This window comes from Mustela lutreola, chromosome 1 (assembly GCF_030435805.1).
Source record: "Mustela lutreola isolate mMusLut2 chromosome 1, mMusLut2.pri, whole genome shotgun sequence".
Classification (NCBI taxonomy): domain Eukaryota; kingdom Metazoa; phylum Chordata; class Mammalia; order Carnivora; family Mustelidae; genus Mustela; species Mustela lutreola.
In genome coordinates this window covers 212,111,299-212,125,307 of record NC_081290.1, presented here as the reverse complement: position 1 = coordinate 212,125,307, position 14,009 = coordinate 212,111,299, and the positions used below count along the sequence as shown (strand labels likewise).

Sequence of the window (14,009 nt, the reverse complement as noted above, 5' to 3'; positions counted from 1 at the left end):
GGACCTCAATAGCACAATCAGAAATAGTGAGCTTTGGGGCGCCTGCGTGACTCGATCGGTTAAGCATCTGACTTTGGCTCGGGGCATGATCTTGGGGTCCTGGGACTGAGCCCCATGTGAGGATCCACCATTAGCAGGGAGCCTGCTTCTCCCTCTCCCTCTGCCTCTCCCCCAGCTCATGCTCACGCACAGGCACTTGCACACACAAAATCTCTCTCAAACTCTTTCTCTCTCTCTCAAGAAAAAAAAAAAAAAAAAAAAAAGAATGGGTTTTGCTCATGCGTCTGGGGTGCCTGGGAGATTCCTCTGATCTGGACTGGGCTTGGCGAGTGAGCAATCAGTTGTAGGTAGGCTAATGTCCTTACTGATCTTGGGTGGGTTTCTCCAACCCAGGCCTTGGCCAGAGCATCTGGAACAATTCAGCGGGCTGCCGACGTCTCATCCTCCAGCAGGCTGGCCCCAGACATGGCAGGATTCCAAGAGACAGCAGAAGCATGCAAGGTCTCTCAGAACCTAGGTCTGCAACTCGTACCATGTCGCTGCCACCTCACTGTTGGAAAAGTCAGGCCACCTGATGAACACAGATTCAAGAGAAGTAGATTCCACCTCTTGATGAGAGAAGTTGTTGAGTTCTAGTCCAAAGATGGTGGCTGCTAGAAGGACATTAACTGTTGCACTTAAGCAATCTCCCACATCTATTACTTAAACTTTGCCTGTTTGGGTAATGCCTAGCTCGAAGGCATGAAATTCTAATGGCTCCACATTGGTCCTGGGCATCGGAAGGCTCTTGTGTGGGAAGGGATAGCCTTGCATGGCCATAGTGTGCTTGCAGGGATCTTATATTTTGCCGTTGGGAGCCTGGCGTACATCGTCAGAGGGGAGGGGCAAAAGTATTCAGGCAGAAAACTTCCTAAAGATGGCATTGCACTGACTTTGCACATCTTATTTCCATGAGCCCCTGAAATTCTAGGCAGGCTCTGGTTGTCAAGGAGATGCTGTGGTTTCAAAGTGGGACGCATCCATTCCTGTGCTCAAGACCTACTGAAAATGGCTTTCATCTCCTTTTCCGAATGAATAAATACAGTGCTTTAGCCTGACCGTGACAACCCTGCATGGTCTGAGCAAATGACACTTTCTAAATTCATCTAATGCAAAGCCTTACACATCCGGCCTGAATATTGTACTTCAGGTTTTTGCTCCCTAGGTCGGCTCTGCCTAATTGTGCTATTCCTTAATCTCTGCGAACCCAAATCTTACCAGTTCTACCAGTTAAACCTTTACTGAAGACACCAAACAAAAAGAAACATTCCTCTTTATTTGGCGAAAAAGAAACAGAGCAGCAATTAAAATGAAACAGACCTGAGAATGTTCTACCATTCACCTATTTGACCTTAAACAAGTCACTTATTCTTTTCACCTTTTTTTTTTTTTTAATGCTTTCAAGGAGGGGAGATACCTACTTGAAGGGTGACTAATGGATTTAAAGTTCCTAACGTTTAGAAGGTTCTTGATAAATGATAGTTTTATGACTCCCTGCTATATGAACTACTCCCTTATTCTTTCCTCTGTTGTCTGATGTCCCTAAGCTAGCTTCTTCCTACCCACACTTCCCCTTTCTTAAGGACAGGGGCCAGTCCTTCATACTGTTATCTGCATTTTACAGAGGAGGAACTTAAGAAACCACAGGATTAGGTAACTTGTTCCAGGCCAGACAGCTAGCAATGCTGGCGTTGAGATTTGAATTTATTCTGGGATGTGTTTTCTAAATTCCTATCCTGTACTGCCTTATCTTGGTCTAGGCTATCCTGGAAGCCAAGCCAGAAACCACTGTTCAGGAGACTGGAGAAAGTGGAGAGGGCAGGGGAGCGAGGAGGGAAAGGGGAAAAGGCGATAGAGTTGAGCCAGTCCTTGACTCTCCAGGCCCTCGGAGTCTCTAGACCATTGCCTGGGAGATTAAAAGAAAAACGCGCCCATCCTGTCCTTATGGCCAGGGATTAACTGTTCACTCCCAGCATTTCACATACCTTGTGCAAAGGCAGTTCCCTCTGGCATCCTACACTCGCGCTCAGGGCAGCCCCCCTGAGGAGGGTGGTGAGCAGAAGCCAGAAGTCAGCAGTCCCAAGGCCACTAGACATGCTCTCCCGCTGAACCTGGGTCAGCAAGGGGCTGCCGTGATTGTGCAATGGTGCTGAAGGGACGTACTCTAATGCCTCTGGGCAAGTGAAGGAGAGAGCCAACGGGTGGTGGAGAGTTCTGTAACTTGGCCCTTTTTCCTAAATTTCACCTTGATATGAAGAGTAAGGGTTTATTCACGTTCATTTTAAGAGCAGGCTTGGGCCAGAGGGAGTATGAACTCTTGCCTCAGCTGCTTTCAAGAGAGTTCTGGGGAAGATTTGCTCACCTGTGTTTTGAAACATGTCAAAGATGTGAGATGAGGGACAAGAGACGTCTTTTGTGGGAGAAAGTGAGGTGCGTTAGCAACTATGACTTTGAACTGCTGATTTCCACCATTTGGTGGAATGGTGCTAAAAACAGAAACGTGATATAGTTTTAAGCTTTCCTGAGTCTTCTCTAGGATCAGGCTTGTTGTGCTCGTGGGGGAAATTCTTAGCCTTTGAATTTACAAGTACAGATTTGATATAATTGGTTTGGGAACCTTCCCCCTTAGGGACCATCTTTTAAATCAAAATGCCCCTACATGACTAGAGGAAAGAAACCTGATTTTTTTTAATTAAAAAAAAAGTTGCGGGGCGCCTGGGTGGCTCAGTGGGTTAAGCCGCTGCCTTCGGCTCAGGTCATGATCTCGGGGTCCTGAGATCGAGTCCCGCATCGGGCTCTCTGCTCAGCAGGGAGCCTGCTTCCCTCTCTCTCTCTCTCTGCCTGCCTCTCCATCTACTTGTGATTTCTCTCTGTCAAATAAATAAATAAAATCTTAAAAAAAAAAAAGTTGCAAGTTAGCTGGATAGGAAAGTTATCTAACCTCTTGTTTGGAGTATAGACGTCTTATCCTTTAAGTTTTCAAGTAAAATGTCATGTTGGTAGTCTTTACACTATCATGCAAGAAACTTAGACTGAACTAAGGAAGGAAGTTCCTTACAGGAAGTGGTATTAGGAGGACAGAAGGTCAAACCCTCACTGAGCAAGGCTCTCTGATACTCAAGTTTCCCCACCTGTAAAATGGAGGTAACAATTCTTCCCAAAGTTAACCTGAGGAGTAAATGAGATCGTGTATGTGAAAGGACAAAGCACACACAGAAACCTGGATTTTATTTCACCTTGAAGAATGGTTCAAAGTTAATAAATTCCCAGGGAACAAGTTTCAAAAAGGCGGATTCTTGGGGGTGGGGGGCGGGTGTCTTGAGGAAGGGCTGAGTTGCTGAGTTGGCTGGGTGTGTCCCCTTCCTCTCCCCTAGATGTTGTTTATTATTGAAAGAGACAGGCTCTCATCAGCAAGGACCTGGGTTCTGCCAATTGTCAGTGGACAGCTGGACACAGGGCACAAGGGGAGAGCTCTCACCTATCATACAAATTTTTATGTAATCAGCATAAATCAAAATTAGGACTTGCATGAAAGGCTTTACACATCCTCTGTAGCTTTCCAAAAGCCTGTCTTCCATATCTCCTTGAGACCTTACCCTCCCCGCCCATTACAGGTGAAAAACTTCACCTTCCCCATCTGCTGTCTTTCTCATCTCTTTATTTCAATTAGAAACAACACTGTTGTCAAGCTTTCTCATCTACCCTTTGAAACCTGCTACCGTTCTGTATATTTCAAATACGTGATTACATTTCACCTCGTTCTCCAACAACTACATCAAGAAGGTACTGTTCCCTTCAGATTGTGGTGTGGAAATCAAGGTTCCCAGAGATTAAATTACTTCTAAGGTCACAAAGCTAATAGTAGAATGAGAAGAAAAAGTTTTTAAAGCCAGGCTCTGACCCCAGGTTCAATGCCCCTTTCCCATTTTGCATTACCATTTTGGCTAACAAGAGACAATAGTGAAATTAATGTGCCTCTTTCTGTGACCACAACAGACATTTTAAAAGGCAGCAGTAATTATATATTTTGCACCACTTATGCTATCATAATATTCCATTAATGCAATATCGAGTGATTATAAGAAATGTCACCCAAAAAACCATGGGTCGGGAATAAAGGGGAAAAAAAAGACAATTCTGATGTGTTTCCAAAAGCACGTCTCGATATCACGCAGAAATGAACCTAGGCAAGAACGTTACTTCAGTGTAAAGATAGATATATATAAAGCAAATAATCAGAGTTCAGTTTTGCCAATTTTATTGAACCAATAAAATTCCTACTAATAACAATGAAATAAATTTCTGCAAGTATAAATGTGATACAGTTTAACAAAACCCATTGTTCTGTACCTATAAATAGATTTTCAAAATGTCATAAAAAGTGCAGTTATGAATTGTTGTTAACATGTTTAATACACAGTTCCTTTATTTCAAATGTGTTTGTCTTGACCCACTAACAGTTCCTTCTGCATCTGTTCAAATAATATTACCCATCCCTCCAAAAAAAAAAAAAAAAAACACAAAGCCATTAAAGCACTCCAATATTACACATAAACTGATCCATTCAGGTCAGCTTTAGTCAGAATTGTAAAATCGGCAACATAAGAAAAATAAAACCTACTTATACATACAAAAAGCTTTCATGGGTTCTATAAACTCCTTTACGGCTGACTCCCGTGGAGGGCATAATATAGTTGAAAAGGCTTATATGGTTAACTACCTTAGACGACTACATCTAGAGCAGGGTCTGGTTTGCCAGAATGAGTTTAAAGTGGCTGTTTATCAAGTCTGCTATTTCCAGAATTGAAACTATAAATACAGGACCGCCGTTTGACGCTGAAACCTGTGTGAATCCTAAGTTGCATCAATGATCTATTTGATAAAAGCTTATTCTAATTGAAAACCTTATATAGTAAGACTGACCTATATAGCAGTCTCAAAGATCATGTCATCTGCCTCACATTAGTCCAAAGTCACGTGCTTCGTAAAAAAAAAAAAATTACAGTAACAAAGCACAGGACTACAAAGGCAAAACATCACAGCTTCTGATTACATTGAATAAAAAGTACCAAGGAACACAAAAGATAAATCTGTATTAATACTGATGAATTAAAGAACTATAATAGACATTTCACAGCATGCTACATATATCGCTCACAACTGAAGGATAAAAGGATGTCTAAAATTGAAAGTCAAGAAGTTGGCAATCGGATTTCATGTGCAATTCAGCTACGAAGTCTTAATATATACATTCATCATGTAGCCGCCCTGCAACAATCAGGAATTTTTTTTTTTAAAAAGAGATTTCAAGTTCAAATCCTATTTCATAAGCTAAAGGATACATCCAGTTCTTCCATGACCAGGAAAGTTATTTTCGGGTTCAAAGGAGCTAATCTGAGGAGCAAGGCCATGTTCTGAGTTGACCTGACGGGGTTCTCTGTCACCTCGCTCAGACGGTGCACGTGGATGGGACTATTCTATTAGCATGGAGAAGATGCCGGACTGGCTTGGTTGGCTTCCTGTGTCTATCTTAATTTGGGCTGAAAAGAGTAGATATGAAGAGAAAGAGGAAGGGGAAAAACCGTATTTTCTTTCCAGAGAAGATCTATGGATGCAAAGAAAACATGCCCTAGACAGAGTTTGCCTCACTGTCCTTGACGAATAAGGGTACCACTGAACTCTTGCCTTTCCTTTTAGAGAACTCGTGAAATTCAGAAAAGAGAAAACAGTCTCTCACCATCCCAAAGGAAATGTCTTCCTACCCAGCTGATGGGTTTCCTTTATCCTTCCTTTTGATCTTTCCTGATGAGATCTGGAAGTCTGTGGAAATCTGTAAAGACCTATTAATTTAAGAAAGAGATGTAGAGCCACTATCATTTGCTAAGTGTCGAAAGGCACACACTCAGCCACTCAGAAGTCATGAACAATACTTCAGCATTTAAGACCAGAGGTTCTCTCTCCCTTTGATAATCTTTCTGTGGAAATTATACATTCATTTTTTTTAAGAGGTTCAACCGAGGGGTACAAGAAAAATAGACTGTTTTAGCAAAATTTATATACTAAAAATTCTATTTACCATACTTAGATTTACTAATGTTTGATGTTGTACTATCAGCTATAAGTAGAATGGGGTGTTTGTTCTAAAGGCTATTTTAGAAGATACGTTTCATTATCTCAAAGATTTCCACAAGCACTGGGAAAATATCAGATATTCCTTCTACTCCCCCCACTCCCAGATTTTTCCTTTTTCAATTCTCTACTTCATGGTGGTGCAGTCATAATGAATTTAAAGCTAGAACGAACACCTCATGACATATGATTTAGTAAAAACCATCCCTTCAGCGTCTATTATTAAGTCTCATTTCTTAACGACACATTGATTCACTCCTGGGCCCCTGAAGGCATTTCACTAGACTCTGCTGTCCGGCTGTGTTGCTCAGGAACAGAGTGTACAGCATTCGAATACCACCTCAGATTGGAATACTTTCTACTTCCAAACAGGGTGGTTCATCCTCAGGTCAGACAACCATTGGTAGAGCTACACGCCCCCTGTTAGAAACCTGACAGGGTTTCCATCCATGAAGGACACAGCTCGGGCACTGGCTGGAGAGGAAGAACTTGCTTCTTCCTCCTCTGTGCACATGTTCAGAGTGACAAAGTCTGGATAGACCTGAAATGCAGCCAGGGGAAGACCGACTACGAAGTCAATGCATTCCCTTTCTGTCCCATCCCCTCCCTCACCCCCATGACAGCAGGGTAAGAAAGGAGATGAGAAGCTTAGTCTGACCCAGGAAAGTTTGTCCAAACTCTGATGTACCCAATTTTGTGGTATATTTTCCATGTTATATATCAAATGGGCTTGTGTGATCCAATGGGATCACCTGAACACCCTTTGTCCCATGTCCTTCTATTAAGAACTGTGTTTCACGGCTCAAGCGACAGCAATCAAACAAGTCTCTGAAACACCAGCCGTTTCTATGCCAGAAGGTTCCTGTTCCACCGAAGGGTGATGGATCGATCTGGATTGCTAGAGAATTTTAAATGTACATTCAAATAACTTGGACTGACACCAGTCTTTATTCCCTAATATAGATCCAGTTTAGGATGGTAACTCAGTCACGTTAAAGTCCCACTAAATGCTAAGTTCTGCATGATAGAAATAGTTCCATTTCTGTATCATGTATAAATATAAAGACTTCTACTTTGATAGAAGGCAAAAATCTTCTACGATTTATTAAAATATGGAAGTAGCATTACTGAACAACAGAGAGTGAATCCATGAAAAGGTTGGATACTCTGAATTTATAGGCTCTTTGGGGATGAGGTAGAGGACAGCAAGATATTTTGGCAGTCGGGAAAGGGGAAAAAGAGCATGGGATGGACAGGACTCCACTTGGTGCAGCATGGTATCTGGTAGGGTGTCCAGGGCGAAGGTTAGCCAAAATGTAGCTGGACGGTTGAGGCATGTAGGGGAGCTGGGACAAAGTCCTGTTCTTAATGACTGGGGAAAAAGTAACTCAGAAAAGTAAATGCTGGTGATTATCAGCAGGTGGCTGGTGATGTTTGGCTTGGATGGTGGCCAAGGTGGGCTGAGGGCAGGGGTGGGGGGAAGCAAGCGTGGAGAAGGTTGAGGCACTTGGGGGAAAGAAAGCAGGCAGGGAAGGGTGGACCGAATGCGGGTCGGAACTCCCAAAGGGAAGATTCCTTGATACTAGGTGTAGGATGCTGAGGATGGCCACACTCAGAGTGATGGTCCATGTGTTCTTTGACAACCTCTTCCTTCCTCACAGGGCTCTCTCTGCCTCTGCCTCTAGGGTCCATTTTGCCACAGCTGCTTTTGTTCTAGGTCTCACCTGAGTGGACAATGCTCACAAAGCCAAATTAGCATGGAAATCAGCTCCACACACGGAGGCATTTAAATTCTGGTGACTGAGAGGAATACATTCATGTTACAGTACTGTTCTGAGGAAAGACTCCATAATTTGATTCTCAGTCTCCAGAGGGATACAGTAGGGAAACACAGATAAAGACGACGGCCACCGGGAGTGGGTTCTGATGAGACAAATTAAGTAACTTTGCACTCGATCTGAACTGAGGGGCCGCATGTCTCTTAGGGTGCTGTGGAATTACACCACCAAGAAAATTCCAGGTACTGTTCATATATCATTATTGTTGTATACTTTTTACTTCGTGCAAGACCGCCTATTTGCAGAAAAGAAGAAAAAGTCTGTTAGATAAAGAGTTTAAGGTCTTGCTTTTCAGAGGAATGATTTTGAATTGTCTTCAAAACACAACACAACACAAAACAAAAACCTCATTTTACTACCACAGTGCAAATCATTTCTATCACATGCACTGAAATTTATTATTTTTTTTCCCTTGACGAGCTAGTGGTCTTTAAGAGTTTAAAAGAATCTTACGGTCATATTTGCATGGTGAACTATTTTTAAGTATAGATCTTTAATTTTTTGCCAATCATTTTATTTTGCCATGGCATAAAAACCCAGGATTTTTGGATTAAAAAACTCTATAAGGTGGAAGAGGAGGAAAAAAAAAAAAAAACTGCTCTGGATAATGTTTAGTCTTCAGAAGAATTTAAGAACTTTAGGAGACTTTATAACACAATTAAAATAGGGGTTCTGGTTCATATATGGTTTTAATATAAAGTTTCCACTGAGTTTTCTGTTCTAAAAGAGCCCTGCATTGCTCTGCCATTATTTGGGTTTAAAGTCATAAAAGGCCAAGACCATGGCCTGGATTCCACATTAGTCATCTTTTATGGTAAAAATACCCCAGATGGGACGAAGATTCTTCCTGGGACTAAGATAACACATGTGGTTCAAGAAGGTAAAGAAGGTAACAGGTGGTCTCATCTCAGAAAGCCTCTTTGCCGCTGATTATCATGAGTCCATCTGAGGGGGTCTAAACTGAAGGATCAAGTGGGGCGGCTGCCACCGCCAAGCGATCCGCTTCCGGAACAGAGTTGCCTTCTGACGGGAGAGTACTCAGGTATTTCCTATGGTGATCTGAGAAATCACGAATTACTACTGAAGCTGGGAAGTGAATAGATATTGATCAAGCATATACATAGGTGGGTTGTTAGACTAATTTTAACATGATAAGCAAGGAAGTCAGAGAATTCACATTCGCATGTGCTTTTTTTTTCCCCCAAGTACACTTGCATGTTTAAAGTTTGGCACAATGTGAGCCCCCAGGTGTAGGTTAGCATACCGTAGAATCACGTCGTTACACCAATTGAACCAGATATCTCTTTTAAAAATATCACATTTTAATATAAAAAGCTATACTATAAATTACTACATAGTAAATTCAATACTCTGAAAAAATACCACCCTGGAAAACCACATCAGAATTTCAAGTTTGCGTTAGAGAAGGTTCCTAGCAAACTTGTTTAAAATGGTATTCATGCCCCGGAATGCTGCACATGCTGTAGCTTACTGGGGGTGCCCTAGCACCCCCGGAAGTCGATTTTTCTAGGCTGGTTCACTGAGGTTCATAAATATATTGTTTTGTTTTTGTTTATAGGTCCAAGTGGACTTAGGTTCCTGATTACTGAGGAGATAGATCAATGCAGAGCTAAAAAGAAACTTTGCTAGAAAAGAGATCTAGTAAAGGCACTAAATATTTCCAAAACCCAAACTCCAACTACTTAATGTAAAAAATTCTGGGGGTAAAAAAATAAAAGACAAAAACTAAGTGGCCATTTTTGTTACTTACACCTTGATTCCCCTTTTGGTCTAAAGCTCATATGGTGTTCTGTGAGAATTTCTCTTTTTCCTTTTATAAAGATCGTTTCTAATCCTGTAACACAGGTCACCTGCACAACATAGAGGGCTATTAAATGAAAGGACTGTAGGAAAAGGAAACAAAACAAAATAAAAAGAACCAAACCCAGATGTCAAGAATAAAAGACATCCCCAACTTGAAAAGTTCTAAGGTTGGGGACATCAAATGAACATTTATGCTATCATCTATGTTTTGTCATTTTCCTACTTTCCGTGCAGTTAATACATCTCTGTATAACATGATGCTGAATAAAATCAACATATGGTATATGCATTTAAACAGAAGAGATCTGGCATGAATTCTCTGAATAGTATCTTTAAATAAACCACCCTGTCTTAAAAAATATTAGTGATTTTTTCCTCACACGCAAGATCTCACACAAGATCCTGGGATCGAAAAATGCAGAACGGCCTCATGTTTGTAGGCTTACAGTCACCTTTCTATTTTCTTGTCTGGAACAAAATCTAAAAGAAAGCAACCTAACGTGTTGAACCAGAAACAGATGACGAATGGATAGGCCGAACAAAAACACTCATCCACGATTCTTTCATGACAAAAACTCCTACAAAACAAGTAAGGAAGTAAGTCTAAGACGAAATCTTTGTGGGAACCCTAACGGAGAATTTTGACAATATTATTTACTATGAACAAATGGAGCAGTTTTGTTTTTTGTTTTTTGTTTTTTTTAAATCAGCATGTTTAAAATTCAAGTCACCCTTAATTAACCAAAAAGTGTTTAAGCAGTGCAGTTGTGTCCTACTGGATAGCTGTAAGCATCTCTTTAGGCACTTCACTGGTTCATTAACAAAAGACAAATTAAAGCTATAAACACATTAGGTTGTGCTCTGTGAATATAGTCTAATCAAGCAACATAAACCAATGCAAAAATGTGACTTTTTGGATGCTTATTCCTCCCCTAAGACTTGATATTTTTTTAAAACCAGTTGTCCAAAGAGACTTTTTCCCCCCTGGGGAAGGGGGTGCTTTGGCATTAGGAAAAGAATATCGTTCAACCCCAGTAAGGCAAAAGCCTTGCGCGATAAAGAAACTGGAACAAATTTCTTTATGGCTCTGTTCAAAAGGACACTTCCGCAATGATGTAATGGGGTGGGGGGTTCTGCGGAGTACTTTTTCCCAACATATTGCACTTTTTTTTGTTGTTGCTGTTCAATCACATTAATGCATAGAAACACAATTTTTACCTCTGAATATTCAACTGTTCAACCTATTAGAAGGAAAATAACAGGAAAGAAGTTCTAAAGGCCTACTAGGAAAAAAATACAAGTATATTAACCTTCCTCTGCTTAACTGCAATACAGAAAACACTATGAGAAAAGAAAAATGTGCAAAGAAACTTTTTGGTCAATCTTGTGTGGGTAAAGGCTTGGACGTGCCGACCGAATGAACTGTGAGCAGCTCTGAGAGCACTGATTATCCCGGTGACCGAGGATGGCTGTCCGTGATAGAAAGGATTGTGCATAATTTCACTTTTAATATATACATCTGATATGGAAAACGGAAACTTCTGTTTCCGAAGAGAAAGAAAACAGCTGAATTTGGCATTTCAGTAGCATGCTATAGAATTCATCATGATTAATTTCACATTAAATTATGGACAATGGCTGTATCACATTTCACGTTATCGCCAATAGCAGTAAAAAAACCAAAACCAAAACAAAACAAAAAACAAACAAAAAAACCCAAAAACAAACAAAAAAAACCCCCACAAACAGTGCCTGACAAATAATCTCCTGGGGACACAGACACGTGTCCTGTGAGCAGCTTAATTCAACAGCGCATGCTTCTCCTCCGCCAGATTTAGGACACAACATTAAAGTTTAGAATGGCCAGAGGAGGTCATTCTGTGCTGAATTCCACTAGCTGAAAAACAATTGCTTGAGCAGATTGTAAGCGCTTTTCCTTACTTTAAAAAAAAAAAAAAAGAAAGAAAGAAAAGAATACACATACGTACAAACCCCAAAGCGCTGAAGTTAAGCATTAATAAACCAGGTTCATGATTTATGATCAGTATCCAAAAAATCCAGCTATAAAACAATGCAAAGTAGTGCTCCTCAGTATTATTTTTGCAATTGTTAGTAATGTTAAGCATCAAGAAAAAGAAAACACGTCATTGCACATTACAGCCGCCAGAAAGAACGGCTAAACTTTGCCACTAGAGAATTGAAAAATTTTGATGCTACATCACAAACAGCTTCTGATGTGTGTCTTGTGTGAAAAGGTCTTTCCACATGTAGGACATTTTCGCTGGGTGATGATGCTATCAGGTCAAATGCCGAGTTATGGCACGAAGCGCATAAAGGAGTTCAGCCTGCATCCGCGCTTCCATTAGAAGTAGATTCACATGAACCTAGAAATGAAAATGTTATCTCCTTAGTGACCGGTATAAACAACTGAAAAAACTTACTTTTTATCTTTAAACATATCAGACATTCATGAACGTTTACCATGCAAATGGGTGTTATCTACACACATAAATGATGTAACGCTCATTGACGAAAGCTGTTCAAAAAAAAAGCAATGGGTCTTGTGAGCAGTGAAAATGACTGCTAAAAGCCTGGAAAATACCAATCATTATGTCAAGATATATATTAGGAAAAGCCAATCAATCTCCTGGATTATGCAATAACTTTTAAACGCATACACACACACACACACACACACATATACACACAAGAATACTATGCAGCCATCAAAACCCCCCAAATCTTGCCATTTGCAATGGTGTGGATGCACCTAGAGGCTATTACGCTAAGTAGAAATAAGTCAATCAGAGAAAGACAATTATCATATGATCTCACTGATATGAGGAATTTGAGAGGCAGGGCGGGGCGGTCATGGGGGAAGGGAGGGAAAAACGAAACAAGATGGGAGGGAGACAAACCATAAGAGACTGTTGGTCTCAGGAAACAAACTGAGGGTTGCTGGAGGGGAGTGGGTGGGAGGGACAGGGTGGCTGGCTGATGGACAATGAGGAGGGTATGTGCTATGGTGAGCGCTGTAAGACTTAATTAACAGACCTGAAACAAATAATACATTATATGTTAATAATATATATACACATATGTATATGTGTATATATATATTTATTTATAAATAAATAATTTATATTTATTTCCTGCAAGTGCTACTATCTTTCACTCATCAAATCCTATAGGTCTAAATCTTAGAGGTCTAAAAATCAGCTCTACACTCACTAGAGCCTATGTTCATTACTTGGAAAGCTTTTAAACAACATTTTTAAACAATATTTCTTACTGGATCCTTGAAAGATCCTTAGGTAAAAACCTGAAGCCTAAAGCAGTTTGTAATTAGCGTCTGGTCCTTGTTAGATTTGGGTAGCTCCCTGTAGTCTTTCAGATACAACTGTGAACAAGCCTCTAAATTTTGGGGGAGATACACCCTAGCTGATAGATTAAAATGAATATCCACTTTTTTTTTTGAAATTTACTACAATGTTTTTGATATTATATTTATTTTTATAATGTTCTACAGGTTAGACATGCTATTAGGTATATTCTCTTGATGAGTAAAGAGAATTTCTAGATACAACCTGGTAAAGGCAGAAAATCTATTGCAAACATATAAACAGAGCATAAAGATCCATCAAGAAGTATGCTGGCGGTAACACGGGTGTTTATCTGATGTGGGATTGTCTCTAAGGCTTCAAAAAAATCGGTTAGGTTTGGAGGTCATAACAGCCTCTGCCAAGGTCATAGAATTAACTAGTGATTATTGGGACCCTAAAGAGATTTTTTTTTACTCTCAAAATCTTGGAAACTGGTATACATGGAAGATTCTTCGACTTACAGGTTGAAAAGACCTAGGATATAATGTTGGTAGAGATCCTTAACATTTATTAGGTCTTAAACAATGATTTCTATACATTTCATCCAAAGAAATATTCTTATATAATGGTACATACATTTGGCTCAAAGGTCATGCATTAGATTATCAAAATACTAAATTACCAAGTTGGAATGAGAAACTGTTGTTCTAATAAGTCAACTCTAGTGGCTAGAGTTAATCTCTAATCCAACATACCTTCTGGGCCTGGCCCAATCATTAGGTTTGATTTTTATGAATCATGAGAATGGTAGACATTTGCCTAAAGGTACTTTAAAAATATCAATATCTGGACCCAG

The 14,009-nt window shown here is 40.2% G+C and overlaps 1 protein-coding gene across 3 annotated transcripts in view; it reads right to left on the bottom strand.

Moving 5' to 3' along the window:
- Nucleotides 1–4,280: 4,280 nt before the first annotated feature.
- Nucleotides 4,281–14,009, bottom strand: part of SESN3 (sestrin 3) — a 73,430-nt gene continuing 63,701 nt past the window's right edge. For all 3 annotated transcript variants that reach the window (XM_059186093.1, XM_059186103.1, XM_059186110.1), the window contains exon 10: nt 4,281–12,214. In XM_059186093.1, coding sequence (XP_059042076.1) covers nt 12,128–12,214 — 87 coding nt within the window. In that variant the 3' untranslated portion in view covers nt 4,281–12,127. The remainder of the gene's footprint in view (nt 12,215–14,009) is intronic.